Here is a 27,433-nt window from a genome sequence, read left to right as displayed (position 1 = left end):
TTTGCTTTTTTTTTTTTTTTTTGTCTGCTTTTATTTTTCGTGGAGTAGGGTCATCAAAGCTAACTGCTATAAAATGGAGAAACCACCTAGAGACTCAGACATCTGCCTACACGCTAGTGGCATATGGGGAAAGGGCAACGGCACAAACTTTCAAAGTCACGGTGTATTTACATTCCCAACGTGAGGAACAGGGGAAGGGGCTGAGGATGAGAACTGGGGGCAGGCAGGGCTGCTAAGGGGTTCTGGGGTATGGTGGCAGCAGGGAGAAGCCTAGCCAGTGTCTGTAGGAAGAGGTGTGCCTATCTCCAACAGTGAGAGAAGCCACTTCGATATTGTCTGGTGGGTATTGAAGGCAATATGAATACGTGAGTGTGTGTGTGTGTGTGTGTGTGTGTGTCTCCTGAAAGGTGGAATAGCAATGGGAGGAGGGTGCGAACCTTGTGTGCTAAGGGGGTGGGGGACAACTCTGGGTTTTCCAGATGGCCTCTTCTACACAGGTGGCCAGCTTGCTCAGGTCCCCATCCTGATTGGATCAAAAATGGCAAAGAAAAGGGAGCAGATGGTGGGGACAGAGTTTTGTCTCCAGTCAGACTAGCCAGGGAGAAAGAAGAGGTGCCAACCTAGTCCTGAGGAGACCCCACCATGCCTGTTTCCAGTGAGGGCAGCTTCTCAGAGATGGCTCAGAGGACTCTCCTTTGTCTTTTCCCTCAAACTGTGGCCTCTCTGTCTAAATGGGTCAGCAAGGCAGCACCTGAAGATCCCTGATATGGGAGTGAACTGCCCCAAGCTGGGGCAAAGCAGCGTATGCCCAGGAAAGGGTGCAGCTGGGTTTTGGCAATAAAGAGGGTAGCGGGTGGTAAGAAAGAGACTCGAAGCCACAGTTCCTCTCCTCTGCTCCAGTCAAGTCTTCCATGCGCTGTGGAGAGAAGGAAGGACCTCGATCCCAAAGTCAGCAGGCCAGTGGCATGGTGCACTACATTGGCCAGGTGTCTTGGCCCCTGGGCTCTCCTGCACCTCTGGCCCTGGGCCCAGCTTGGCCCTGCCTCACATGGCTGGACCTTGCTATTCTAGGGCTACTGCAGGATTGATAGGAGAGGTAGCCCCTGAACTGTCATTGCCTCCTGCTGCCTCCTTCTCTTTCTTGCCACTGTACTGGCCGATGAAAGAGCCATCCTCATTGAACTGGACGTCCACACTGCCCCCATAATCAGCCAGGCTGTCATCACTGCCTAGGGGTTTGATGTCTCCATTGAGAGATGGCTGGCTGCTGCCAAAGGCCTTCTCTTCATTGTCACTGTAAGGAGAGAAGGTGACGTGTGAGTAGATGTATTGCAGGGCCCTGGCAGGATACCCCAGCAGGTCACCCTAGTAGGTTCTTGCCCCCTTTTATTTTCCTGTCCATATAGGAAGTTTTGGGACTCATCTTTACAGACTTCTAGGAGGTCAGGCTGTGTGCATGATGCTGCAGGGCCTGTACCTACTGCTGGAGCTTCTCTTGGGGTTAAAAGCAGCCAGAAGAGTTATAGGCAGCCTAGCAACTAGGCTCTTAACACAGGAATAGCTGGGTAATGTTTGCTTTCCCCTAAAAGAGTAACTGATGCACCACCAAAGGAAAAGTGGAGGTCCCTCCCTCCCCAGTCCCTGAGCTCTAACTAGACATCTCTACTGTCACATCTTACCTCTCCAGGGACCTGAAGTCACCCGAAGCACAGAAAAGAGAGAGGAGTTGAGTAAGAAGCAAAGGTCAAGCAGAACTGAACCAACCCCTACTTTTGTCCCTGCTCACCTGTACTCGCCGAAGGTCTCGTCTTTCATGGGCCGGGCCTCGGAATCTACCTGAGTGTCCTCCTTGTCCTTCACTACAGACATACCAGAGGAGTCAACTTCTCCTGCCCACCACCAGGTTCTGGGTTGCTTTGTGCTAAGAGCCCATAGCACTGTCTTGACAGTGCTTAGAAACTTTCAGAGTGACCCACCCAACCCATGTGGATCCAGCTGCTACTGGTGTAGACCTCTGTGGCCCCAGCCTGGGAAGGAGTCATGTTTGGGCTCTGACCTATACCCCCACCTCTATGACTATGCTTGTCATGCAACTCCCAAGTTTGGGTTCTTGGGAAGGTGTTTTTTTTTTCTCTATCTTCAGCTGTCATACCCGAGCCTGCACATTTTCTAGGTTACCTGAGTATTTGCCACCCTTGCTGCGTTTGATGAAGCAGAGGATGAGCAGGATGAGGAGCAAGAGGATGAGAGCGCTGACAAAGGCGATGAACCAGCCCTCGGAGGCAAAGCTACCTGTAGTAGAAACTCGCACGGGGCCTGAAAGCACAGAGCAGGAAGACAAAGCCCAGGCCTTGGGATGAGCTATGCTGCCAACAGGCATGCTACATTCCTAATCTTGAACAGCAGCCTCTAAGTTAAGGCATGGTACTTAGGACCCATTTGAAGCTATAAGGGGACTTTTTGGGCCAGGGAGTACCATAGCAGCAGATGAGGAGAGGGAGGAGAGAGCCCTCTGTTGATAGTGTAGGAAATGGTACACTGGCCAAAGCACACCCGGATTTCTGGGAGGCAAAAAGAGTGGTTCATGGCTGCTAGCGGCTGCATTCAACAAACCCGGCAGTGGCACCCAAGACTTCCTGGCAGAGGATGGTGGCCCCGCTGCCTCACCAGTTCCATTAGTCTTCACAGCCAGATGGTGCAGGAGGACCTTCTCCTTCATCAGGTGGATCTCATATTTGGTGTCAGGCTGTAGGTTCCATTGTGTGTAGGAGCTCTGATTGTAGCTGACATACTGAGGCTGAGGCTGGTGATCAGGGCTCACTTTCCCTTCTGTACAGATGAGGCACGGTGGCAGAGGGACTCAGCAGGAGGACTGGGGACACCTTAGGGGTAGGGATAGAGCCTTAGCTCTCTACCCCAAGGATATCTCTGCACTCACCTGGTAAGGCTTTGAACAAGATATGGAACCTGAAATTGCACTGGCCCTTCCGAGGGACCCAGGAGACCACGCTGTAGTTTTCACCTGCTGTGGCTGAGATGTTGCCAAAATCTGGCTTGCCTGGAGAATGTAGGAACAAAGAGGGACCACAAGGCTCTTCAAAGGCTCACTCTCAAGAGCTTAGTCTCCCAGTCAACCTCCTCCCTTGGTCAAGGACAGGATAACAATCAAGACTAACACCACCAAAACCCTTGCTTCAGCTCACCAAACAGGGCCATGGTGCCTCCTTCACGCACGATGGCCTCACCAGGACCCTGTTGAGTGGTGGCCTGAAGCTGGAAGCGGTACTGTAGATCAGGGTTGAGGTTGGTCAGATTATGAGTCCGAAGTTCTGGGTCCGAAAGGTTGAAGAACAACTGCTCTTTGCTTTCCCCTTTCACTGTGGAAAGAAGTAAGAAGCTGGCTTCAGTTACCTTCAGAAGTAAGAAGCTGGCTTCAGTTACCTTTTCTAGGTCTCCCAGCCTCCATACTAGGTACAGTGCACGCACCGGGATGGTAAGAGAGCAGGTAGCCAGTGAGCACTCCATTGTGGCTGAGTGGTGGCTGCCAGTGCAGTAGCAGACTAGTGTCCGACTGACACTCCAGGTGTAATGCCTCAGGGTGGCCAGGCACTGTGGAAGTACAGAAGGGTAGAAGGTCCTCACCTGAGTCCAAGAAGAAGGGGCAGGGAGTACATGTGTAGGGTAGGGTGGCAGGCAGACTCACCTCCCTCTGGGGTGCTGAAGGTCCATTCACTTGCAGGCCCCAAGCCCCGCCCATTAAAGGCCTGTACCTCCACATGGTAAGAGCTATAAGGACGCAAACCACTGAGGATGGCACTGGTGGTATTTGCAGGGACCACTATGTGGCTTTTGTGGATATGCCTCTTGCTGTGCTTTCTCTGGCTGCCCTTCCACCAGTATGTTACCTGTCCAGATGGTCAACAAACCTCATAAGGGTAGAAGTCATCGATAGAGCAGGACCTCTAATACATGTTCCTCACCACCCTTGTCATAGACCCTTTCGCTCCAACCCAGAAACTTCCAGAAGAGCTGCTCACAGACAACAGAGTCCCCACCCTCAATATTATCACATTCCTCTTTAGTTCTCCCCATATCCTGAATCCTTACATTGTATCCCTTGAGGTGGCCCTTAACCTGGGCCAAGTCCACAGGCCTCCACCTGACAAGCACAGTACTTGAGTTGAAGATTGTGATGTCTTCAAGTTCAGGGCTCACCTGGGGGTCTAAAAACATCCAGTTATTTGGAGAAGACACAGGCCTTCACCTGAGCCAGAAGGCTAGACTCCTTCCCACAGGAAAGTGGGTTGCATGCCACATGAGGGGCTATTTGCAGTGACAAATGGGGCAATGGGGCTCTCCAGGAAGAAAGTAGTAACATACACAAAGAAACCACAAAAAGAAATCCTGACTGGGTGCTCAAAATTACCATTTGATGATGCTCCAGACTCAAGGAAACCCATGAGTCATGGAAACTTGGTTTGGTAACTAGCTCTTAGCTGACATGCTGGGAATGAAATGAGTTGAATTCTTTTACATTTTGAAATATTTGTATATACATAATAATATATCTTGAGGATAAGTTCAAGTCTAAATCTTCAGGATTTCTCTCTGTAGTCTGGGATATCCTAGAACTCACTGTGTATCCTAGGGCATCCTCTAATTTCTGCCTCAGCTTCTGGAATGCCACACTTAACTTTATTCTGATATAAATATAATTTAGAGATAGTCTCCTGGAACTAAGGCTGGCCTCAAACTCTATATGTAGCTGAGGAGGGCCTTGAACTTTCAGTCCTTCTGCCACCACTTCCTGTGTGTTGGAATTATAAGTATACACCACCATGCTTGCTTTATACGGTGTTGGGGATCCAATCTAGCCTTTGTGTATGTCAGGCAATCACTCTACCAAATGAGCTACATCCCAGCCCTATATATACTACACTATTTTTAGCAAGCTTGTGTTTTCACTGATCCAACACAAAAAGTCAAGTGTGGAATTTCCCACTTTCCGTGCCATATTTCAGCTCCTGGAACATCTCAGAGTTGGGAGTTTCTGAGGAGGGATACTCAGCCTATACCAGACACTCCCTGGACCAGAGAGAGGAAATGTTGCCAAACTTAGTCCTGGTTCACTTAACTGCTATTTCTGTTAGTGGCAAAAGTGCAGCAATTTGAGCTGTGCAGAATTTCATAACATCACAGTATCTATGGGAAAGCATGTCCTTGCTTGTAAGAATTATACATTGAATCATTGAGGGGTGAGGGCTGGCAATGGCAAATGCGGAGAAATACACATGTGCATAGGGTGACATGCATGAGGATTCCAGTCTCTAGCCCTCAAGCCCTGGGATATGGGCCAGGCTCACTCCAATACTCACAGTCTTCCCCTGAATAGCCAATGGTGACCTGGGGCTCAGGGCCCTTGCCCTGGTTGTTCACTGCCTGGACTTTGATCTCATAAGGCACAAATGTGGAAGTGTTAGACACCACCAGGAAAGGGTCGCTCACGGTCTGTTCCCTCCAGGTCTCCTGCTTGCCCTGTGGACGCCACTGTACACGGTACTGAATCTGGGGAGCATTCCAATCCATCCACCGAAGGGGCTGGAGGAGGCCAGTAGATAAGAAGACCATTGACCAAGAGCTACCATTTTCCTTGCCTTGTCCCCCAGCCCAGATATATCCCAGGCATTGGTTTCCTCTTTAGTATGGCCAAAGGACAGCAAATAGCAGGGTCCTGGCTTTGTGTCCACAATGCCGATCAGGGTAGGGACCCTTACCTTCCATGTGATGACCATATTGTTGGTCTCATTCCCTTCCCCTCTCACATCCACAGGGTTCTTCTCTGGGGCTGGAAAGTAATGTGTCAACCTATCAGTGCTGTAGCAAGGACAAGGAACAAATGGCCCATTCTGACTCCTGAAGCAATAAGCCAGCAGCCCCAAGGGTACAACAAAGACCTCCTTGTTGCCCCTGGAACTCTGGAATCAGGGGGCATGGACACAGCATGCCCTTTCTACACCCACCCACAAAACCTGTGGGCCAATGACTGCCACCCCTTTCAGGTGATCTGGGAGAGGGTGCTGCCTTGACTTACCTGCCTCAGGTGTGACCACAGTCTCAGAGACAGGGCTGGGTTCTCCAGGACCATATTTGTTAATGGCAGTGACCCGAAAGGTGTAGTGGACATATGGGGACAGCTTGAGTGTAGTAGAGGTCTGATTTCCTGGCACCTTGCCCAGACTGAACCATTTCTCAGGAGCCATTTCCTTGTCCTCAAATTCAATGTCATACTCTGCCAAGAAGCAAATTCACACTGGAGTAATGAGCATATAGTGTAGCCTAGTGGGGAGGTCAGTGGGGAGATAGGTGCTATAAAGGAACACAAGCCCCCTGGAAAACATGTGCTTTAATGAGGCAGACCATCCTGTGGCTATGGCTCTGGAAGAGAGGGGGACCTGAGGAGAGGTACAGCTGGCGAGAGCAGTACAGGGAATGCCACACTCAGGTCTCTTACTCTCAATGGGAGAGTTGTGGTCTTCAGCAGGGCTCCAAGACAAGTGCACCTGGCTCTGCTTCAGCAGGTGGCGGTCGGACAGCTCCAGGTGAGGCACTGGCCCAGGGCTCCCTGAGGGTCACAGAAGGTGGATTCTCATGGAAGGTGGATTGTTTAGCCTCCTCAAGAGCCATCCGCATTCCCCCACCTCCAACTCAGAATGTCCAGCAATAGGAGGGAGCATGGGCATGGTGGGTCAGAAGATAGGTACCCTTTGTACCTAACTCTATATTAGGACTTACCCACCACTAAGAGCTGTGCCCTGCTCTCCACCTCATCCAGTTCAGTGCTGGCCACACAACTGTAGTTGCCTTGGTCACTGTAGTCCAGGCTCTGGATGATCAGTTGCCCATCTTCTATGAAATACCTAGAGGTAGGGGCATACATGCCCCTTAGCTAGTGGCAGATGAACCACTTTCTGTCATTCCTGACCCTTTCCCTTGTCCCACCATGGACTTCCTCCTCTAAGGAGGAGTGCCTCCTGCCAGGACAAGGCTAGGAGGTCTGACTCCCAGTTTTTCTCACTCTGTTCCCTTCTACCTAGCCCAGTTTAGGGCTTGGGGCCCTCACTTGTCACTGTCCCCACGTTCCTGTAGGTCTCTCCCATCTCCACGCCAAGTGATGCTGGCCTGCAAAGAGGGGTCAAAGGAGGCCTGGCACGTGAATGTCACCCTTGCACCTTTCTTCTCAATTGCGCTCCGGGGCCCCTGTGTGATCTGGGTTGCTTCTGAGGGGAACAAAGGGGAGGGGAGGTCATTTTGATGTTCTCCACAGACTTCGACCCTACCTCTCAGGAAGTCTAACAGTCATGTGTGCTCATCATCTAACCTTTAACCTGTAGGTTAGCCAAAATGGTCACATTGTTCTGGTCATTGGCAGCCTGGCAGAAATAGCGTCCAGTGTCATTGGCCTGGAGGTCTCTGATGCTCAGCGTTCCATTGGCATAGGGGAAAAATCGTTCATCCTGAAGCACTGTGGTTCCTTCTTCATCCAGCCTAGAGCAAGAAGAGGGGCTGGCTTGGACTAACCAGCTTGGACTCCATGTCCTCCTGGGATCTTTAGATGAGAAGATAGCTTAGAAACCTCCAAAGGATGGGCACTCACCACTGGACACTGGGAACAGGAGCTCCAAAGGCTTTGCACAGCATATAAGCAGTACTGCCCTCAACTGCCATGTATGTCTGATTGTCTTTTGTTAGGATCCTGGCTGGCAGCTCTAGGGGAAGAATAATCTCAGGATACAGGGTATGTCTAGAGGTCCCAAGTGTAAAAGAATCCAGTAACTCCCCAGATAGCATACACAGACCCTTAGAAGCTGTGTTTACTGGCTTCCCCATTACTGTCCCTCTCAGCCTTGGTTAAATGGTCTCCTTAGTTTTGTATGTACTTCAGCCACCAGGATTCTACCAAGTATTGAAGACTCAAAGAGCAGTTAGTATCTTCCCCAAAGCCTTCCCTGTCCAGCCCCAAATCTCCCTGAGTATCAGTGGCAGAAGTCATCAGACTATCCTGGGTTACATCTTGTCCAGGGTACACCTCTGCTCAGACATGATAAAAAAAAAACCCTGCCCATTCTATGACTCCCACCGCCAACTATTGTAAGAATGGAAGAAAAATGGGGTAAAGTCCTTAGAAAGAAGCAAGGCATCCCCTAAAAGCTATGCCCCAACAAGCTGCTGACTGAGTAGTTTTGGTGGACTGGAAGGACAGACTGGGAGCTATGAGGCAAGGGTAAGCAGGTGGGTGGGAGGAAAGAAGGGACAGAGAAAAGGAAGGCAGGCAGAAGATAAGGTCAGTGCACTCACGGACAACATAAATGTAGGCATTGGCTAGCAGGAGCCCATGCTGGTTGCGGGCTTCACACTGGGTCACCATTGTGTCACTTGGCTGCACGTTACTCAAGATCAGAGACCCCTGCTCAATCCGGTACTTCTGGTCCTTGTTCACCTCTGTATGCAACAGGCAGGGCCCAAAGGCTCAGGTCAGAACATTGTGCTTTGCTGAAAGCCCTCCTCATCCTCCTCTTCTTCCCCTTGATGTTTTCCTGTACTCCCTACACACCCAACCACTGCTGAGGCCATGCTTACTCTCCATAGACATTCCGTTGATTCTCCAAGTGATCTCTGGTTGGGGCCTGCCCTGGACTTGGCAGTCTAGGCGGGCAGTCTCTCCTGGACCATACAAATGGCTCTGGGGCTTCTGCAGCCAATATGGGGCAGCTGAACAGGAGGAAAAAGCAGCCTGAGCCTGAAGCCTGCTCTGGCCCTAAGTGCAGGCCCTGCCCTCTCCCGTGACAGTGGACATTGCAGGCCATCAACCCTGAAAGCCATTCTGAGGAGCCTGTGTAGCTGGAAAAGGATGTACCATGCCCATACCTTCCACGGTAACATAGTAGGCATGCCGGGCACTGCCCAGTGAGTTCTCAGCAAGGCAGGTATACTCGCCATCGTCCTCTTCGCCCACATTGAGTAGTTGCAGGGTCTTGTTGTGGTTTTGGTAGATAACACGGTCTGTTGGCATAGGGTCACTGGGGTGCAGCCACTTGATGGTGGGTGTAGGGCTGCCCAGGGTCACAGTGCCAAGGGAGAAGAGAAGGGAGAGACAACAAAACCACTCAGTCCTGAGGCATAAACCTGTTGGGGGCCATGGAGCACCAGCCCTTCACCCTAGAAGCCCACACTCACAATCCCTCAGCAATGCACTCCAGGATCAATGACTGGCCCTGCAAGGCTACCAGGCGGCTGCTGGAGTTTGTGGGAAAGAGCAGACGTGGCTTCCGGTCAATCATGCTGTTGGCTACCAGGAGAAAAGGAGTGAGCCATCAGACTTGGAGAAATTGGACATCCCAGTGAGGCCCTAGGCATCTGCTTGCTCCTACATTAAAAAGAATAGCTGCAGTATGGCTCAGTGGTAGAAAGTTTGCCTGAAATTCCAGAAGTCCTGGGTTCCAGAAAAATAAAAAGATGCCCGATGGGTGTGGTGGCCACATTAGCATTCATTCATGAATTTAAGGCAGAAGAATCATGAGTTCAAGACCTACAGGATGAAACTATTTTTTAAAGTGTGTCCTAGCAACATGTGGACATGTGGTAACATATGACTCCAATCTCAGCACCTGAGAAATAGAAATAGGCAGATTTCTGTGAGTTTGAGGCCATTCTGATCTGCACAGCAAGTTCCAGGCCAGCCATTGATACAGAGTGAAACTCTGTCTCTTTTCTTTCTTTCTTTCTTTCTTTTTTTTTTTTTTTTTTTTTTTTTTTTTTTGAGACAGGGTTTCTCTGTATAGCCCTGGCTGTCCTGGAACTTACTTTGTAGACCAGGCTGGCCTCGAACTCAGAAATCTGCCTGCCACTGCCTCCCAAGTGCTGGGATTAAAGGTGTGCACCACCACGCCCGGCTGAGACTCTGTCTCAAATCAACCAACCAACCAACCAAAACCAAACAAACAAAACATATTCACCCATCTCTGCCTTTACCACATCAAAAGGGGTCTTAGTGGGTACAGTTGAAAGGCATGCTGCCTTTGAGGGCATTTGTGGCTGTGTGTCTCTTTCCTGGGGGGCCAGGCTGGAAGTCAAGAAAAAGGTGGAATAGGGTTATCAAAACTTCTGGGACTTACTGGGCTTGACCCGGAGGTCAATAGGTTCCTTTTGAATGATGGTCCGGGTACCAGGAAAGTGGGCATTGCAGATGTAGTCTGAATGACTGTCTGAGGTAAGCACATTGGCAAAATATAGGTCTCCATTCTGGCCCATGGACACCCGCTCATCTTGTTTGATGTGCAAAATCTCTGCAGAAGAAGAGACAAGAAAATGGAGGTAGGAATCTGTTGAAGAAGACCCCTAGCCCCCATGTTCCAGGCAGCAATTCCTTCTGGCACCCACTGCTGTTCATCCAGTAGATCCTAAGTGGGGCTGCACTGGGTGGAGGGTTGCAAGGCAGAACTACTGATTCTCCTTCCTCCACTTCCACAGGTTTTACAGTCTCCTTCGGCCACTTGGGGGCACCTAGAAAGGACAGAGACTGGCATTCTCATCTTGATCAAAACAGTTGAAGACAAGAAGGAGGAGAGATAGGGGAGGTCATGGTGATTCACAAGGGTGTGAAGGGGCCAGGTGGAATTTCACATAAAGGGAAGCAAAAATTCTGGATGTTTCTGAGGCTCATAGTGGAGATGGGGGCCCCACAGCAAAGAGATGGTAAGCAGGGAGCCAACTGACCATGAAGGGTTAATCCACTACAATTTTCAGCTCTCCCACCCACCCTGAGGAAAGGACAAGAATGGTGGGGGGAGGCTGAGGTGCAGCTATGGGGGGAGGGGAGCTATGGAAGGATGCGGGAGCCACAGACCCTTCCATCATCTTGACACAGGAAACCATGGCAACGGTTCCCAAGGTAACTAAAGAAGAGAGTGCTTCAGGAGGCAGAAAACTCAGTGAGGATGGAATGCAGAGGGAAAACCCCAGGGAAAGGGTGACACATATAAAGACACAGCTCTAGAAATAGGAATCAGGAATGAGAGGGATGGAGAAGCCAAGTTAGAGATGCAGAAGGAGTGTAAGGCAGCAGAGACAGAAGTGGGAAAACCAAGAAAAGATAAACGGCAGAGATGACAGAGATAAGCTAAAAAGTGGAAGGGGAAAACCCAGGCAGAAATAGCAGCTACAAAGGCCAAGCCAGGGAGTGACTCAGACAGAGACAGGTAGGCAGAGAGGAAGGCAAAGTAGACTCTGAGGCAGTCACCCACTCATTCAAGCCAATCCATGCTCCCAGCCCACCAGCAACCATCACAAGATAGACACCAAGAAAGACTAATAGAAAGAAGGGGCAATGAGGTAACAAGAAGTTCAGTGGGAAAAGAGTGTGGAAGGGTGGATAGACTACTGGAGAAAATAGGGAAGGACAATGGGGACAGCTAGGGTAGGGTGAGGGCAGTCAGGGCACCTAGGCACCTCAATCACAACACAACCAGCTAAGGGGACAGTTGTTGCCAGTCAGGCCCCGGCTCAGCTCCCAGGATCTAAGGACCTTCCTTTCAGGTACCCCAAGCCCTTCCTGGCCCTGTAGTGCTTCGCACCCTCAGCCACGAGCTGGATCTCATGCGACATGGCAGTTCCTAGCTTATTGCTGGCATAGCAGCGATAGATGCCCTGAAACCTCTGGGCAAAGCTGTTGTTGCCTTCGATGGTGAAGGAGCCAGAATAGGGTGCCTCATGCACCACTACACCCAATTCTTCCTTGGGTTTGAAGTGGATGCCATCTTTCGTCCAGCGGAACCTGTGGGCAGAGCATGGATAAGAGGTTCTAGCACTCAAAACATGCTGCAATATGATAGGGGTGAGTGTTCCTGAAGGCAGGGAACCCCATCTGGTGGGCCCAGAGTGGACAGGGACTCAGGGTCACAACCCATATCTGAGGCTTCTAGACTCAGAAGTTAGGTGACCCAAGGAGGCCTGAGAGCTAGAGGCTGAGGTCAGCTGTCATCAACAGAGGGTCAGAGGGTGGGGGCCACTTACTGCACTTGGGGTGTGCCTCTGGCTTCACATTTCAGGCTTATGTCATCTGTTGGGAAGACAACCAGGCGCCGTGGAGACTGTTCTGTGATGACAGGTGGCTCTAGCACTGGAGACAAAATAAGAAAAATGGAGAAAATTATGTTTGGTTGATACCATGGCCTCAACCTCTGTCTCAACCTGAGGATAGCAGGGCACTTAGGAAGCCCATAGCCAGTGAGCATATGTGGAAAAGGAGAAGCTAAGAGACACAGGAAATCAGAAATGGACACATGAGGAACAGAGAAGATAACCAATAGAAGTTAGAGAAAGGAGAAAGAAGAAAGAGACATACAGGGACAGACAGAGAAACAAAGACAGAAAAAAAAAACAGACAAAGGCACAGAGAGAATAGTCTGTGGCCATATTACCCCAAATGAATCTGATCTCAGAAGCTAAGTAGGCCTGGTTTAGTACTTGCATAAGAGAGATAGAAAGAACAAAAATTTGAGAGAAAGAACAAAAAACAGAGAAAGCAAGAAGGGTAACTCCAGCACTCAAAGGGCAGAGCAAACAGATCTCTGAGTCCCAGGACAGCCTGATCTACAGAGTTCCAGGACAGCCAGGGCTACATGGAGAAACCCTGTCTTTAATACCCCACCCCCAAAAGAAGAGCAATTCCTAGTGGTGAGAGATAGCACCAGAGTGACAGCAATAGACAGAAACAGTGTGAGAATGACAGAAATCCCAACAGAAGCAGAGACAGAGCAAAGATGTTAAACTCAGGTGAGAGAAGAAGCCAAGAGGAGCCTCTAGATTGAGTTAAAGGGACAAGAGACAAGGGACCTGAGCCAAAAAAGCCCCAATCAACCCACTTACAGCACTACAGGAAAAGTAAGTGTTCTCCAATATATAGAACAAAGGTGTGCTGGCTCAGCCAAAGGTCCCTCCCCCTCCCCCTGTTTGTGGCCTTTAAGTATGCTCTCCCACTCCTCCAACTTACCATGGTGTCCTTTATCTGAGAATCCAGACAGCAAGGGAGAGAAGGGAAAGAAATGCTGAGAGCAGTCCCAATAGGGCCTGATGGCAGGAGAAGCATGCTGGAGCAGACTCCCATGGAGAAGAGACATGGAAAGGTTATGGAAATTCAGGGGCACTGGACAGAACCCCTGGATGGCACAATGTTCAACAAGAAAGGCTTCACCAGATACAGCCCTAGGATTTGTAGGCCCAGAAATACAAAACTTTTGTCTTTATAGTAAAGGGTGTTGTTATAGCCCCTGCCAAGGTTGGTAAGGCCAATAGAAATAAACTCTTCTCCCAAGATGCCTTGGAAGATTTGGAGACAGACAGCCTGGCAACTGGCGCCTTCCCCTGCTCCAGCCCACTTCCCTTCTAATCCAATTAGTGCAGCTCAGTGTTTTCAATTAGGAAGGCCCAGCCTTCAGAGCCTGGTGCCCCTCCTCCTCAAGCCTTCCCAAAGGCCCTGCCAGCATCTGAGTTTCCATAGCCCTCCGAACCTGCACCAGCCATCCTCTCCTTCCTTCCTCCCAGGAGATCACCAAGCTCCCTGGGGCAGAGGAGCTGCCCCAACCCAGGACTCAACTGAGCAGCAAAGGAATGGAGAAAGGGGAGAGGAAGGAACAAGAACACTGGGTTGGCTCTGAAAGCTTTGTCTCTGCAGACTTCAGCTTCAGCATAAGGCTCCCAGAAGAGAAAATGGGACTCCCTAGGAAAAATGCAGAAGTCTATGATCTGGGGAGAAGCCAATCTGAGAGCAGGAGAGTGACAGCAGTGACAGAATAAGGGGAATCAACTCAGTGGAAGAAACATGAAGAGAGACAAAGGAGCCTGGAGAGGCTGGCGAAGGGGAAATGGAAGGCAGGTCTCAATAGGTAGACAGCATGTCTGCCTGTTACATCATTTCAAAGTCAGTACCAAGGACTGGCCATTGCCCAGGGCAGCCTCAGAGCTGCTCTGGTCTCTGGCCTACTTATTTGTCTTCACTGCCACTTTTTTTTTTTTCTAAATTCACCCTGCCCCCACCACACAAGAGACACACCCAGCCCATCTGGCAGCAGGGCAGGCTGATACCCAGCATAAGGCTGTGGCATTTTAGATTAGGAAGCAGACCTTGAAAAGCAAGTGAAAGACAAAGAAGGAAGGACCACTATATATCTATGAATGTGCAAAAGTTAGGGTCTGGCACATGTGTAGATGTCGTGGAATGTGCATATCTGTTGGTGTATATGTGTATATCTGGGCCTTAATAGAACACATGGGCAGACTTGTCTGTGTATGCTTGCATCTTAGTGCACAGTGCTGTACTATACAGCCCCATGTCTATATAGACAATTATTCCTTGATTTCTGTGTAGATAACTACTCCTTTAAGTGTAAATCACCAGTGTGTATTTCTGGTGGTGTGTGCCATTCCATTCATATCTCTGTGCCTAGTTAGAACAAGTGTCTATTTCATATTCCCAGCACACTTGTATGTCCCTAAGCATCTCTGGAGGATAAGGAATGGGTGTAGGGATCTCGATGTGAGTGTCTAAGGTAGTAGCCTTAACCTCTGGGCCATCAATCTCTCTTCACCTCCTCTAAAGTTTGTTATACCCTGATGTACAATGCCTCTCAAGTTCACCTCTCTTGGCTCCTATCCCATTCTTGGCAGTCTTCCTCACCCCTGCTCTGGAGTTTGACTCTCTTTATTCCTGGATTCAGAAATAAAGATAGCAGAGTGGACAAGGATTAAAGCCTAGTAACTCAATATGCATAAACACCATTATATATGGTACTCTCTGAAATGCTTTCCTACAGGATGACAACACTTAGTGCAGTGTGCCTACAACTCTTGCTGAAACTTGGGTGGAAATCTCATCACAGTAAACATATCCTTCATATGTAAACATGCTCTACTCACCCATACACCTGTACATCCATCCTACTACAAAAAAATGTTATAGGCAAATACCTTCACAAACCTGACCTCTAAATAAGTTAGAGAGACTCACAAACTTACTGAAATAGGAAATTAAAATCATGTCTAGCAACAGTCATCTACTAAGTTAAAATACACACATCATATACACACACAAATGAACAAACCAACTCAAAAGGCTAGTCCCACTACAGCTACACTCCACAATAGCCACACACTTACCTGTGATAGCTCTCCAAGCATCAAAAACATACGTGTTCCAGCTCTTTCCCCAATGTCTCCAAATAATTACACCCCCCGAAGAATTCAGAAAGCTGTTGAGTCAAGACCTGGTGTTTCAAGGTGTCTTTTCCTGACTCAGTTAAGAGACAAGATTACCCAGGGCCTAAGCTGATATCTTAAGACTGCCCATTCACCTGGCTTCCACATCCATGGGATGTGTTCAGAGGGATTGGAAGCAGAGAAGAGAGTGGGTTTGGAAAGGGTGTTCATTCAAAAGGAGAGCAGAGGAAAGGGTCCAGATGGATATCTTTTTCACGGTCTGCTGTCCGTGGTGCTGGAGACCTATGTGTTCCTGTCCATGGTGCTGACACCCCCCATGCTTTCTCCCTGACCCTTCAAAAGGTAGAGAGTCCTGGGTAACTCTTGCCCACCCCATGTTACAGAAGAAGTGAGGGCTAAAAATGGGATAAAGTGAAGAAGTAAAAGATAAAGAAGAGCTCTCAGCACAGCAGTGGTAGGAAGTGCTGAAGCTCACTTCAGTTACTCACATTCGTCAGGAATCTGTATGAGCAGGCAGGGGCTGCAGAGGAGGAGAGGCCACACGTACCGCAGCATCACGGCCATCTTCCTGTCAGCTCAGCAGCTCGGTGCAGCACAACTGGCCAGATTCCACTCACCCTCCTGCTGGTGGTTTGTTTCCAGTGGTAGCTGCTGACAGTGGTGGGGGGGGGGGGCGTACTGAGAGAAGGGAGGAGGGAAGGTGGGTGAGGAGAGAAAAGAGTGGATGGTGCAGCCATTAGTGAATAACATCTAGGCCCAGATCTTGGCCCTGCCCCCAGCTGGCTAGTTCCCTATCCCCATTTTCCTCCTTCCTACACAAGCAATCCCACCTTGGAAAGAGAAACCTTTAAGAGATCACCTTGGTTGGAACTCCAAATTCCCTTTTATTCCCTTCTTTTGGTTTGTGCCTTTCTGCCAGCTGCCTCTCCAGCATCAACAATACCACAATTAACTTCCCTGTAGGTACCATCAGGATATGTGTGTGTTGATATACCTGTAAGCAGGTGTCCAAAGGCCTGTGCATAGATACAGATCTGCTCTGGATGTGGGGAGTATTTATGTGGACATGAATGCATATATTGATGTGTGTGTCTGAAAGTGACTGTGGAGGATGAATCCCTGTGACTCTAGCTCATACACATAAATGTAAAGAGCATTCCTTGTAGTTTCATTGTTATCTTTCCAAGAGCTGTCTGATCCCTGGGAGCTATCTGCATCTATAAGCTGGAGGCTTGGGGAACAGGGTAGGAAAGGAGAAAATGGGCCCAAGATGGCTGCATTTCATTGAATACACTCAAGAAAAGGAAGAGAGGATTATAAATAAAGCCTGCTTTTAAGAACTGGGAGAAAGAAAAGAAAAAAAGCATTTCCTTGCTACTCTTCAGCCCTCAGAGGGCAACAGTGGGAACTATGTCCTTCCTATTGCTACATGTTCCAGGCCAGGGTCATGTAAAGTTCTGGGACATTTCCCAAAACACCTCTCAGGTCTGGCAGTCTCAGTACTTGGTTCTTTTGTTGAGTCTTCAGAGTTCAACTGCTAGATGCATCCACTTCAAGCCCAAGTCATTCCAAGAATGTTACCCTGGATGCAGTGGGGCCCAGAGACTTGGAGTCCAGACAAGGATTAGGAGAAGAAATAGACTTCCAAGAAAACAGGGCACTTTGACACAATAAAATACATGAAAGAGGAAAAGGTAATGATCAAATGAACATTCAGACAAAGGAAGAGCTAGTGTTGTTAGGTAACTGAGTTAGATGCCATGAACCCTAATCTGGATGCCCTCAATAAATCATCCAACCAGGATCTTATGAAAGTAGAGTGCCTCATCTAGAACACCTAAGTTTTAAAAGCAAGTAAGTGAGGCCAATAAGATGGTTCCATGGGTAAAGATGCTTGGCACCAAGCCAAATAGCATGAGTTTGCTCCCTGGAGTCCATATAATGTAAGGAGAGAGCTGATTTGAACAAATTATTCTCTGATCTCCAAGTAAGCATCCTGGTATAAAGACACAAATTAAAAAATATAAAGGAAAGATTAAAACACCCAAAAGGAAGGTCATGTTAAGGCATTTGAACTCCATCAGGAGGCAGCCAGGAGTCACAAATCAATTTCACCCAAGGTGGTGATCTGAGAGTAGCAGTCAACTTGTAGCTTTGCCCTACAAAGCTGGTGAGGGTGGCAGAGCACCAGAGTGGGTCAACATAGCTGGCCTGGAGGCCAAGGGAATGATTTAAACAGTAGGAAGTGGAAAATGGATGATCAGTCCAAACCTTCAAGAGCTGAGCTGGGGCCCAGAATAGAACAGTGGTTTTGTTTTACCAACACCTCCCCCAACAAAGCCAATGATAGCAGGGCCAGGCAGCCCCAGGCAGCCTTAGTCTTGACTTCAAGGCCTGTAGGAAGCAGTGGGAGACTTAGATCAGAGAGCAAGGGATCAAACAACAGCCTTGGGAGCTCTGAGTCCTGGTCTGAGGTGGGGGTGGGGTGGGGACTGGAGCAAGGAAAGCTCAAAGGACTGTCCTGTCTGGGAGGATGCTTTGATTCTCTATGTGTTGAACTGGGGATTTCTATCAAGCCACTTCCTCATTTTTCTCCAAACCTATGATCCCAGAATAAGGTTTGGTATACATGCAAAGTGAGGAGCAGGGGATGAGAATATTGTGTTATTCTGCATTTGCCCCATCCTGGATCTATCTTAATAACTGCACATTCAATTTATTTTTATGTCTCCTAGTATTATTTGTTATGTGTCTTGTCACTGGTCTGGACACTCAGAGACAGGCATGAAGGAGCCAGGAGATTGAGAAGCCTTTGACAGATGGGGGGCGGGGTGTCTCTTCTGTCTCTCTTCCCACTGCTGCTGGGTCTCTGATCTCTCACCATTCCTCAGGCAATTATAGAGAGAGCTAAGGTTGTTAGCTCAGCAGGCCCTGACCCCCCATCAGCACTATGAAGGGCAAAAAGGGGGGGTAAGTGTTCTACAGATGGAGCCAAGGCCAAGCCTGCCAAGGGTGACAGACAGAGTGAGAAAAAGGCAGGAGGAAGCAGGAGAGTCTGAGAAGCAGGGTTAGGGGGCTGGGAAGAGATGACAAAGACAGCTGTTAGAAGACTAGATAGCCAAGAGACAAATAAGATTAAGAAATATAGAAACAGAGATCTGGGCAGTGGGGACAGGAGAAAAATAAAAAGGAATACAAAGGATGAAAGGTAAGTGCAAAAAGCAGTGCAGAAAGAGAAGGGTAAGGGGGAGTTGTGTGCACCTGCATGCAAGCCACTGCTACCTCCCTTTCCAGTAGTCTCAGTTCCTGGGTGGGTTGGGGAGGGAGAGGTGCCAAGAAAGGGTTGGGAGAAAAAGACACAATGAGTCTGGGTTAGTGTAGGGAGTTTCTCTGCTTGGAGGTCAATCTGGGTCCAGAAGAAAGCCTGGGATAGTAGAGATGCTGAGCACTGAGGCCAGAGAGACAAAGCACCACAATGACACTTATGGAACTGGAGCAGGAAGACAGTTGTAAGATAAAATAAACGATTCACTGTTGGCTAATGCACATGTGCCAGAGAACAGGTGGAGGTTCCCACAGAGAGGATGGTTATGATGGAGAAGACCCTAGAGAAGCTCAACAGATCCTTCCAAGATTGCTGCTGAGTGCACACTGGCACAGAATAGGCAGCCACCTATTCTGACTGGGGGAGGTGCACAAAAAATCACAGGCATGATAGTGTGTGTGTGTGTGTGTGTGTGTGTGTGTGTGTGTGTGTGTGTGTACATCAATCATGTACACCTCTCACTGTGTATACCTACCACACAATTGTGGAATGTAAAACAAAGGTGAGAATACTCCCAAGTGAAGCCAGCCTCCAGTCATCCTACCCACATTGTGGCAAATCTTATATGGCCAGGGAGAAAAATGGTATAGCAATCATTGGGAGAGGCAAGTCCAGGAGATGAGAGTCAAGACCACAGGACAGGGCTCAGTAACAGCTCTTTTTTTTTCCCCAGAAGCAGGGTTTCTCTGTGTAGCCCTGGCTGTCTCAGAAATCTGGCTGCCTCTGCCTCCTGAGTGCTGGGATTCCCGAGTGCTGGGATTAAAGGCATGCGCCACCACGCCCGGCTCAGTAACAGCTCTTAAAGAGCCTTGCCTTGGCCATTCTGTGTCCTGCCTAAGTCCCATGGGGAGTCCTCTTGTCTACACCACACCATGTCACTGTCATCAGTGCTGCATTGCTAGCAAAGCCAGTTGCCAGGGAAGGGTCTAAGAGGTCATGGTACCATCATCTGCTACATATGCAGCTAGAGACACAGTTCTGGGGGGTACTGGTTAGTTCATATTGTTGTTCCATCTATAGGGTTGCAGACCCCTTTAGCTCCTTGGGTACTTTCTCTAGCTCCTCCATTGGGGGCCCTGTGTTCCATCCTATAGCTGACTGTGAGCATCCACTTCTGTATTTACCAGGCAGGCATTGGCATAGCCTCACAAGAGAGCTATGACAGGGTCCTGTCAGCAAAATCTTTCTGGCATATGCAATAGTGTCTGGGAGGAGAGGCCCTTGGTATTGCAAAGATCATATGCCCCAGTACAGGGGAATGCCAGGGTCAGGAAGCAGGAGTGAGTGGATTGGGGAGCAGGGTGGGGGGAGGGTACAGGGGGCTTTGGGGTAGCATTTGAAATGTAAATGAAGAAAATATCTAATAAAAAAGAAATAGCTAAAAAAAAAGGTCATGGTACTGGACTAAGACTTAGGGTCATTGTTTCAACCTCTGAGCACATGCGCGTGCACATACACACATGCACACACACACACTCCAAGGATACCCTGCAAATGCACTTGGAACACATGCCTAACCAGCTCCAGGACTGCCACTGCTGGTCTTTCAAAAAAAAAAAAAAAAAAAAAAGAAGAAGCAGGAAGAGGGCCCTTCAAAGGTGGATCAAATAATCTCCAAGCCTCCTACTCAGTGTCTAGGGAAATGGTATCAGGCCAGAATGGGGGCAGTACTGGGGGCTCAGTGCTCTGAGTATATATCAGGGACAGAATGGATGGCAGGTTACCTATATCTCAGGCCTGGGAGGCAATAGAAGACATTTGGTATTCTGTCGATAGTGACATGAAGGTATCAGTATCACCTAAACATTATTCACTATGCCCCTTTAAGGCTTTCTCCCAACCAAATAGGTTATGGCTCTTGAGTTTCTATGGTGATGGAGCCTGACAGCAAAAGTGGTTGAAGTCTTGTTGTAGCCTTTTGGGTTATTTAGATAATACATAAAGAAGAATTCTTGAGAAAGCCCCTACAGGTATTTGGAAGCCCAGAAGTCTTAGACTCCTCTCTACCTCCTCCTTAAGGGAAGACTGAAGAGAGTACATTCCATTCAGTCTCAGCCTTCTTTATCCCAGCCCCCTCCCTCATCCTGCCTGAGGCTTCTGTCTCCAAGGCAACTAAGGCTCACCTGTTAAGGACTATTCTTAAATGATGAAAAGGGAGCACATAGAGGTTAACCCTTTGTGAGGAAGGGAGGGAGGATCCTCATCATTGGCTGGGTCTATCGGACACTCCCTCAACCATGATCTCTGTCAGCTCCATTTTCTTAAGTGAACTCATAGCATTTACCACCTACCAGGGACGACTCTAAGCACTTTTCCACAGACTCATTTCATCCTTATTAGCTCCATTTGACAAGTGACAAAATTGAGGCCCAGAGCTGAACTGTGTGCAGGGCTGCCATAGGCACTCAGTCAGGGTGGAGTTTTAAATGGTGTAGAGGCTCCGGAAGCTGCCAAAAGCTCCTCTAACATCCTAATTTGTTTCTGCTTGAATCCTATAGAACCAGAGGCCTGGTCAAGTATGGTGACCAAGACATCCTGTCCCCTGGGGAAGGGCTTATTTGCTAAGCAAATATAGAAGGTAAGTAGTAGAGTACTGGAAGGACAGGCATGAGGGAGTCCCATGTAAGCAACAGCATATCTTCATGGAGCAGGCTTGACCCAAACAACCTATCTGCCCTTCTACTTGGGTTCCGCTCAGCCTGAAACCCTCCCTATAAGACTCATATAACACCACTTCATCCAAGTAGTCAATTTAAGAGAAGGCTAACTGCTTTTCTGGTTGGACTCAGAGGCAGACTGGGTTTCTTTGTCCCCTCACTACTAACCCAAATCTTAACCAAAGGCACACAAAGGTCTCTCTCTCCAGCCAGAGCTTAGGAACAGAAATGGCTCTGTCTCTGTACTAAGGAGTGATAGAGAACTAGGAGCCAGAATTCACCCCAACAGAGCACAGACCAGGATTCAGCTTTCCAGAATATTGAAGGCAGAGCCACAAAGCAGTAGCAGGTATCAGAACTCTCCTGGCCCTGGATTTCATGGGTCAGGTAGGATGAGCCTCCCAGTGAGGGGCTTAAGGGGCCACCAAACAAATAGGCAATCCATGTGAACTAGTGGAGGTAAATGTGATGAACATAGTAGCATCTGACCAGTCTCCAATTCCAAGTGACTCCTGGAAGTGGCTCAGACACTGCCAGGACCCCAGCAGATCAGACCCTTAGGGCGTCTATTCCCAAAGGGTTAAAGGGCATAAGAGGCACAGGAAGCATGAGAGTGGACAATGGTGCTTCTGTCCTCCCTATGGCCTAAACATTCCTAAGGCATGAACGAAGCCATCTGGGGAGGAGACCCAAGGGAATAACCAAATCCTGGCCTGGTCAGAGGCTCTGCCCCCCACAAGAACCAGTGCTGCATTAGCCAGCCACCACCCCGGTCCCACCCCTTCCCAGCATAGACTCTGTTAGAGCCACTGAAGAGATCCATGTATACACAGGAAGATGTGCATGTGTGCATGCTGTCTCTCAAGAACATACACACAGATATACAAATATGCACAGACAACCAAACAGGAGCCTAATGCCAGCAAATAAGACTAATGGAAGTTACACAAATACACACGTGACCAGATACACGAGCCTCATACATGCAAATAAAAATACTAGAACACACACACACAGGCTCAAAGCTTCCCAGCAACCCAACTTTTGCATGAAGACCTCCAAACTAGGGCTACCTCCTCCATTTTTGCCTGGCACTGAATGCTTTATACTGGAGTTCTGAGGGGGGGGGCATAAAGATACAGTCCTTGTCTTTCAAATTCTATCTTCGAACAAAAATTGAGACAAGTGCATATTCTACTACCTTCCTGCCCCACCCATCTGCTGGTTTATGAAGCGGCCACTACTGGGTTTAGGTGCCAGGGACTACTAGCACAAGTTCCTGAGTGGAAATGGAATGGCCTTGCAGCTTTTTAACCTGGAAAAGCTGTGGCAAGCTCCTGGGGCCTTGAGTTGGGGGCAGAGGACAAAGAAAAGATCCCAGAAAGGCCAGCAGAGCAGATCCTCCCCTTGGCAAAAGAATTCTCACCCTCCTCTGGCTCCTCCTTCTCTCTCCAACCACAGCCTTTAGGAAGCCACAAAGACCCTGTTGATATTTGGGAAGCAGGCAGGGTGGTCATCAGATGTTCCTCTCTACCCTCTAAGTCAGTAAAGGCCATATGGTAATGTCTAAGCCCAATTCAGGGACATGGAGACAACTGAGGTACAATAAGGCTCACCTCGATTATGGGACTAGCAACTCTGTGCCAAGCTCAGAGCCATCAGAAGTTACAGAGAGAGGGGAACACCTTAGGGGAAGTACAGGGTGGAGCAAAGAAATACAATATAAACAAAAGGGCAATCAGACAGAGCAAAGGGCACCAACTGGAAGGGGAAGTGGGCCAACAGGGGCAGGGAGGAGGGAAGACAGGAGAGGACAGGAGGGGAAGGCTGTATCTCCACCTTCTATGGGCAAACGAGGAAGAAAGAGAATGGCCCAGCAAGAAGATAACAATGTTAGAGGGGTGCAAGGAGCCTGGGAAAGCAGAAAAAGATGACCAGATTAGAGCAAGTGACAGATGGAAAGGTTATAGGACCCAAGGGATGGGGCTAATGAGGGCCCATTCTAGTTGGCTTCATACAGGAACCTAAGCCTTCCCCATCATGAGAATAGGTGACAGGGCAAAGACACTACCAGCTTGAGACACTAATCCTGGAATTCAGACCCACTACCAGAGCCAGAACTACATGGCACCCCTTCACACCTTGTCCATAAAGGGGGGCCTGGCAGATCTCGGAATGGGACCTCAATTCTACTCCTCACCTTGTATATATGTGGTGATAGGATCATTGGGCTAGGTCATTCTTGCAAGGTCGTGCCAGCCTCACAGTCCAGAGGAGCACCTAGTTGTTGTCATTTTGGTTGGTACCATTTGCCATGAAAGAGATCTTGCATACATCAATGAACCACCACTCTTCACATGATAGCCAGCAAAGCTGAAGCTCAAGTCTGGTGTGGTGGCACAGGCCTATCATCCCAGCATTTGGAAAGGTTGAGGCATGAGGGATGCTTTGAGCTTGAGATCAGCCTCAGCTACATAGTGAGTACTAGATCAGCCAGAGTTACAGAGTGAAACTCTGTCTCAAAAATTAGAAAGAAATTGTGGCCGGGTGGTGCACACCTTTAATCCCAGCACTTGGGAGGCAGAGGCAGGTGGATTTCTGAGTTCGAGGCCAGCCTGGTCTACAGAGTGAGTTCCAGGACAGCCAGGACTATACAGAGAAACCCTGAAACCCTGTCTCGAAACCTCCCCCCCAAAAAAGAAAGAAATTGTGAGGCAGAGGCAGGTAATTTCTGAGTTTGAGGCCATCCTGCTCTAAAGAGAGCACCCCAGGACAGCCAGGGCTATACAGAGAAACTGTCTCAAAAAAAAAATTAAAATCATTAGGAAAGGAAAGGAAAGGAAAGGAAAGGAAAGGAAAGGAAAGGAAAGGAAAGGAAAGGAAAGGAAAGGAAAGGAAAGGAAAGGAAAGGAGTGGTGGCTGAAGCTCAAAATAGGTGAGGGCCAGTCAGTTCAATGATCTCCAGCCATTGAACTGAGCAACAGCCAATATGTCCTCTTCACCCTGCCTAGCCAATCATGGAAAGTGCTTCTCATGGAAAGTAGCTATCTCTCAGTGACAGAAGAGTACAGTCTTGGAAGAAGCCAACTGGGGAGCATAGCAGGACTCCCCTGTCTGCTAGCCTTCCTTCACTGTCTTCTTTTTTCTCTTCAAATTATCATGAAGGAAATAAACGGGAAATCTGTATTTCCAAAGGACAAGGATGGTATTGGTGAGTGGTTACTTACATGTGCATTCTGGCCCAAGCAAGCACTCAGCAGTGAAAAATCTATCTAGCAAATGGCTACCCACCCATGGCTACTCAGTCCCTGGGCAGTCATTCTGGGAACAGCCCCCATGCCTGTGCATGGTGCTTTGCAGAAGGCTAGAGGCTGGGCACTGGGGGAGGAGTCTCTTGGGAGTAGGTAGGAGCTATCCAGGAGTGCTGTGCTGTGATGAATGTCAAATGTGTTTCCCCCTCCTTGGTAATCAGATCACAGGCAATTCCTAATTTCTTTTGTTCTCTATTTCAAATGTATTTCAGTAAGTTGCTCCTGTGTTTTTCAAATGTACTATAACAAAATATCAAGATATATTGCTTTGGGGATTGTACACACAAAAATATAATAGAGAATGACAGACTTTGGAATACAGCAAGGAGGTAGAGAAGTGGGGAGTTCCCAGTTCCAGCCCTGTCACCAATTCGCCATGTGGCCACAGACCCTTGAGGGTGACTGAAGGATTAGTGCCTGAATGGTAAGCAGTATATACAGTGCTGCATAGATGTTGGGCTAGGTAAGAAGCTAGGGTTGTCAAGTCCCACCATCTGCAGCAAGGGGTCCATCAGAGCTGAGGCCTTGGGCAAGCCCCACCCTAGCCACCCTACTAAAGGACCATAAAGGTGGGAAGAAAGGCTGCTGGATCTATTCACCACAAGGGCCATGTGAGTCAGCAAAGACAACACTGGGCTGCTAGTAACCGCTACCACTGGAGTTGCATTAATCAGGATCAAGACATCTACCTGAAAGGGGTGCCAGGCCCCCAGACAGATGGTGGTCTTGCCTCCCTGAGACAGATGTATAGGGGTTCTAGACACTAGATCAGGAGAAGCAGTGGGCTATATCTGTTGTTCTTTTCAATCCCTATCAATCGACACCCTAAAACTCTGAACCAGATAGAAGGGAATAGGGCATGGAAGCGTCCCTCCTCCCATAATTAAACAGAGTATAAAACAATGTCTAAAATTGCTCCAGTCTCTACAGAAAGAGTCCCAGGCACCTTGCTTCCAGAAGTCCCTGGTCCTAAGCCAATGAGGCCCTTCTTCCCTTATTTTTACCTGATGGACCCATGGTCCACACCCATGTGCACCCACAGGCACATCAGCGAGTGCCCAAAACCATCTCTCTTAGTGTAGCCTTTATTGGCCAAAGAACCTAAGGGAGGTTCCGTGCCTGAGAGGAAACTGGTATGCAGTGCATTTGAGGGGATCCCCGGAGGGAATTTGGAAAGGAGAAGGTGAAGAACAAAGCCCCCTCCCCACTTTGGGGTGGAGGGGCAGGCAGCGCCCATCCATCCCTGATCCTTCTCCTCCTCCCATTACCGGAGGAGCTTCGCTCAATCTCCCCCACACCATGCTAGACACTGGCTTCTCCCCCACCCCAGCCGCAATCAGGACTTTAGATGGGGATGAGGAACAGCCACGCCCAGAGCCACACCCCACAGCGGTCGACTGGGTTAGATGGACGTTCTGCTGGGTTCACATTTCCTTCCTCACACACGCATACACCCACAGGGATATGCCAACTTCAGCTCCACTTGCCCATACAGAACCTGCCTGACCACTCCTGGGCCCCTCCCTAAGCATGCATTTGGGGAGCCGCCCAGTTACCCCTCACCTGTCGAGCTCTGGCACCTAGCCACTTTCTCCAACCCCATTCCAGATTGCAGGGCTCAGAGCTCGGTGCCTAGCATGCATGGGTGGGGCTCCAGCCTTCCTACCGAGGAGGCACGAAACCCACTCCCTCTGCGCCCGACCGAGGCGGGCTGGGTCTGGAACGTAGATGGTCGCTGCTGCGGTTAAGGGGACAAACCAGCCTACCTTACCTGTGCCGATCAGGTTGCCAGCTCAGTCTCTGTGCACGCCGACCTCGGACCTGCCACCCAGCGATGCCGCTGCCGACGCGATGTTGCTGCTGCTGCTGCTGCTGCTGCGGCGGCGGCGGCGGCGGCGGCGGCGGCGGCGGCGGGCGGGGCAGCGTGCGCGGGGAAGTGGGGGAGGAAGAGGGAGGGGGAGGTAGTGAGATCACCTCCCCCGCAGCAGGCCCCGCCTCGCCACACCCTCGTTCCTTGTTTTATCTGAACCTGGCCGCAGAGCCCCGCGCGTGATAGGGACCTCGTGTGTATGTGTGGGGTCCTCTTCAGGAGCTTCAGCAGTCCCAGTATCCCCGAGACGAGAGTGACCCCCAACCTCACTATCAGGGATCCCCGCCGCCCTTGAGGCTTATATTGGAAGTCATTTGCAGAAGTATTCTCGGGATCTCGGGGCTGGACAGTGGGGAGAGGATCCAGACTGGGGACCAGATTACCTCGCCTCCACTTGGCCTTTGAGGGCTCTGGCTAGTAATGGGCATTCATATACCATTAGGTCCGGGCCGCACCCTGGTCATGTGTTTGAATGTATCCGCACTCTCAGGGCAGAGCTCCTCTTGGAATCCCTGCCCAGCCACGACGCTAAGCCAGGGTTCTTCAGGGATGTGCGCCTGAACCTGAGTCCCCAGCCTGCGAAGGAGATGTGGCAAGGCACACCATACAGTCCCTCCTAAACACTAGGTCCCAGATTAGGTTAGAAGGGAAAGTTGTCAGAGAGAGCGCCCTTCAACCTGAAACCCCCTACTCCTGATCTTCCTCCCACTTCCCTCCTGCTCAGTGCCTTATTTCTTTGTCCTCGGGATTGGCCTCTTTCTGACCTTTCCTGGTCGACCTACTCTCGCTTACAGCCCTATGGGGAAAGCTTCTGGAAAGGAGATTTTCCCAATGGCGCCCCCTCCCAGGCTTAGGGCTGTGACCTCCCAAGCGAGGCGAAGCAGAGGGGGCTGGAATTCCAAAGTGAGTCCAGCTAGCTGAAGCTGCAGGGCAAGGAAGGCCTAGGGCCCAGATGGCAGATTGCAGCCCTGGTAGGTACGGTATTTTTATGAGCATGCCT

General features: G+C 49.5%; 1 protein-coding gene across 3 annotated transcripts; it reads right to left on the bottom strand.

The window, feature by feature from the left end:
• L1cam (L1 cell adhesion molecule) lies at positions 1 to 26,444 on the bottom strand. Of its 3 annotated transcripts, none has more exons than XM_029473614.2 (27): positions 26,335 to 26,444; positions 15,759 to 15,948; positions 12,070 to 12,175; positions 11,631 to 11,830; positions 10,438 to 10,560; positions 10,173 to 10,343; positions 9,235 to 9,346; positions 8,926 to 9,110; positions 8,638 to 8,769; positions 8,356 to 8,499; positions 7,655 to 7,766; positions 7,379 to 7,545; positions 7,121 to 7,277; positions 6,793 to 6,917; positions 6,512 to 6,622; positions 6,092 to 6,289; positions 5,775 to 5,845; positions 5,376 to 5,598; positions 4,108 to 4,223; positions 3,704 to 3,905; positions 3,487 to 3,609; positions 3,204 to 3,377; positions 2,939 to 3,058; positions 2,668 to 2,829; positions 2,179 to 2,316; positions 1,787 to 1,859; positions 1 to 1,294 (listed from the first exon to the last, which is right to left on the bottom strand). In XM_029473614.2, exons 2-27 carry the CDS (start codon positions 15,832 to 15,834, stop codon positions 1,063 to 1,065), a joined length of 3,753 nt encoding a protein of 1,250 aa, XP_029329474.1. In that variant the 5' UTR covers positions 15,835 to 15,948; positions 26,335 to 26,444; the 3' UTR covers positions 1 to 1,062. The 3 variants fall into 3 exon arrangements, 2 of the variants coding, with proteins under 2 accessions (XP_029329474.1, XP_085694275.1); XM_085838149.1 differs by having other exon boundaries at positions 15,759 to 15,918; XR_015047169.1 differs by having other exon boundaries at positions 1,079 to 1,294; positions 1,680 to 1,859.
• Positions 26,445 to 27,433: the final 989 nt, after the last annotated feature.

The sequence above is a fragment of the Mus caroli genome, unplaced genomic scaffold, assembly GCF_978045245.1.
Source record: "Mus caroli unplaced genomic scaffold, Mus_caroli_1 scaffold_5, whole genome shotgun sequence".
Lineage (NCBI taxonomy): Eukaryota > Metazoa > Chordata > Mammalia > Rodentia > Muridae > Mus > Mus caroli.
Note: the sequence above shows the minus strand (reverse complement) of the source record. Positions and strands in the feature narration are given on the sequence as shown.

What these genes read in the sequence shown, in the direction of transcription:
- L1cam (XM_029473614.2), bottom strand. Translation starts at nt 15,834, where the DNA reads ATGGCCGTGATGCTGCGGTACGTGTGGCCTCTCCTCCTCTGCAGCCCC. An exon ending in AGAGGCACACCCCAAGTGCA is followed by an intron (nt 11,831 to 12,069) that starts GTAAGTGGCCCC and finishes CTCTGCCCACAG; the next exon opens with GTTCCGCTGGACGAAAGATG. An exon ending in GATCCAGCTCGTGGCTGAGG is followed by an intron (nt 10,561 to 11,630) that starts GTGCGAAGCACT and finishes TGTCCTTTCTAG; the next exon opens with GTGCCCCCAAGTGGCCGAAG.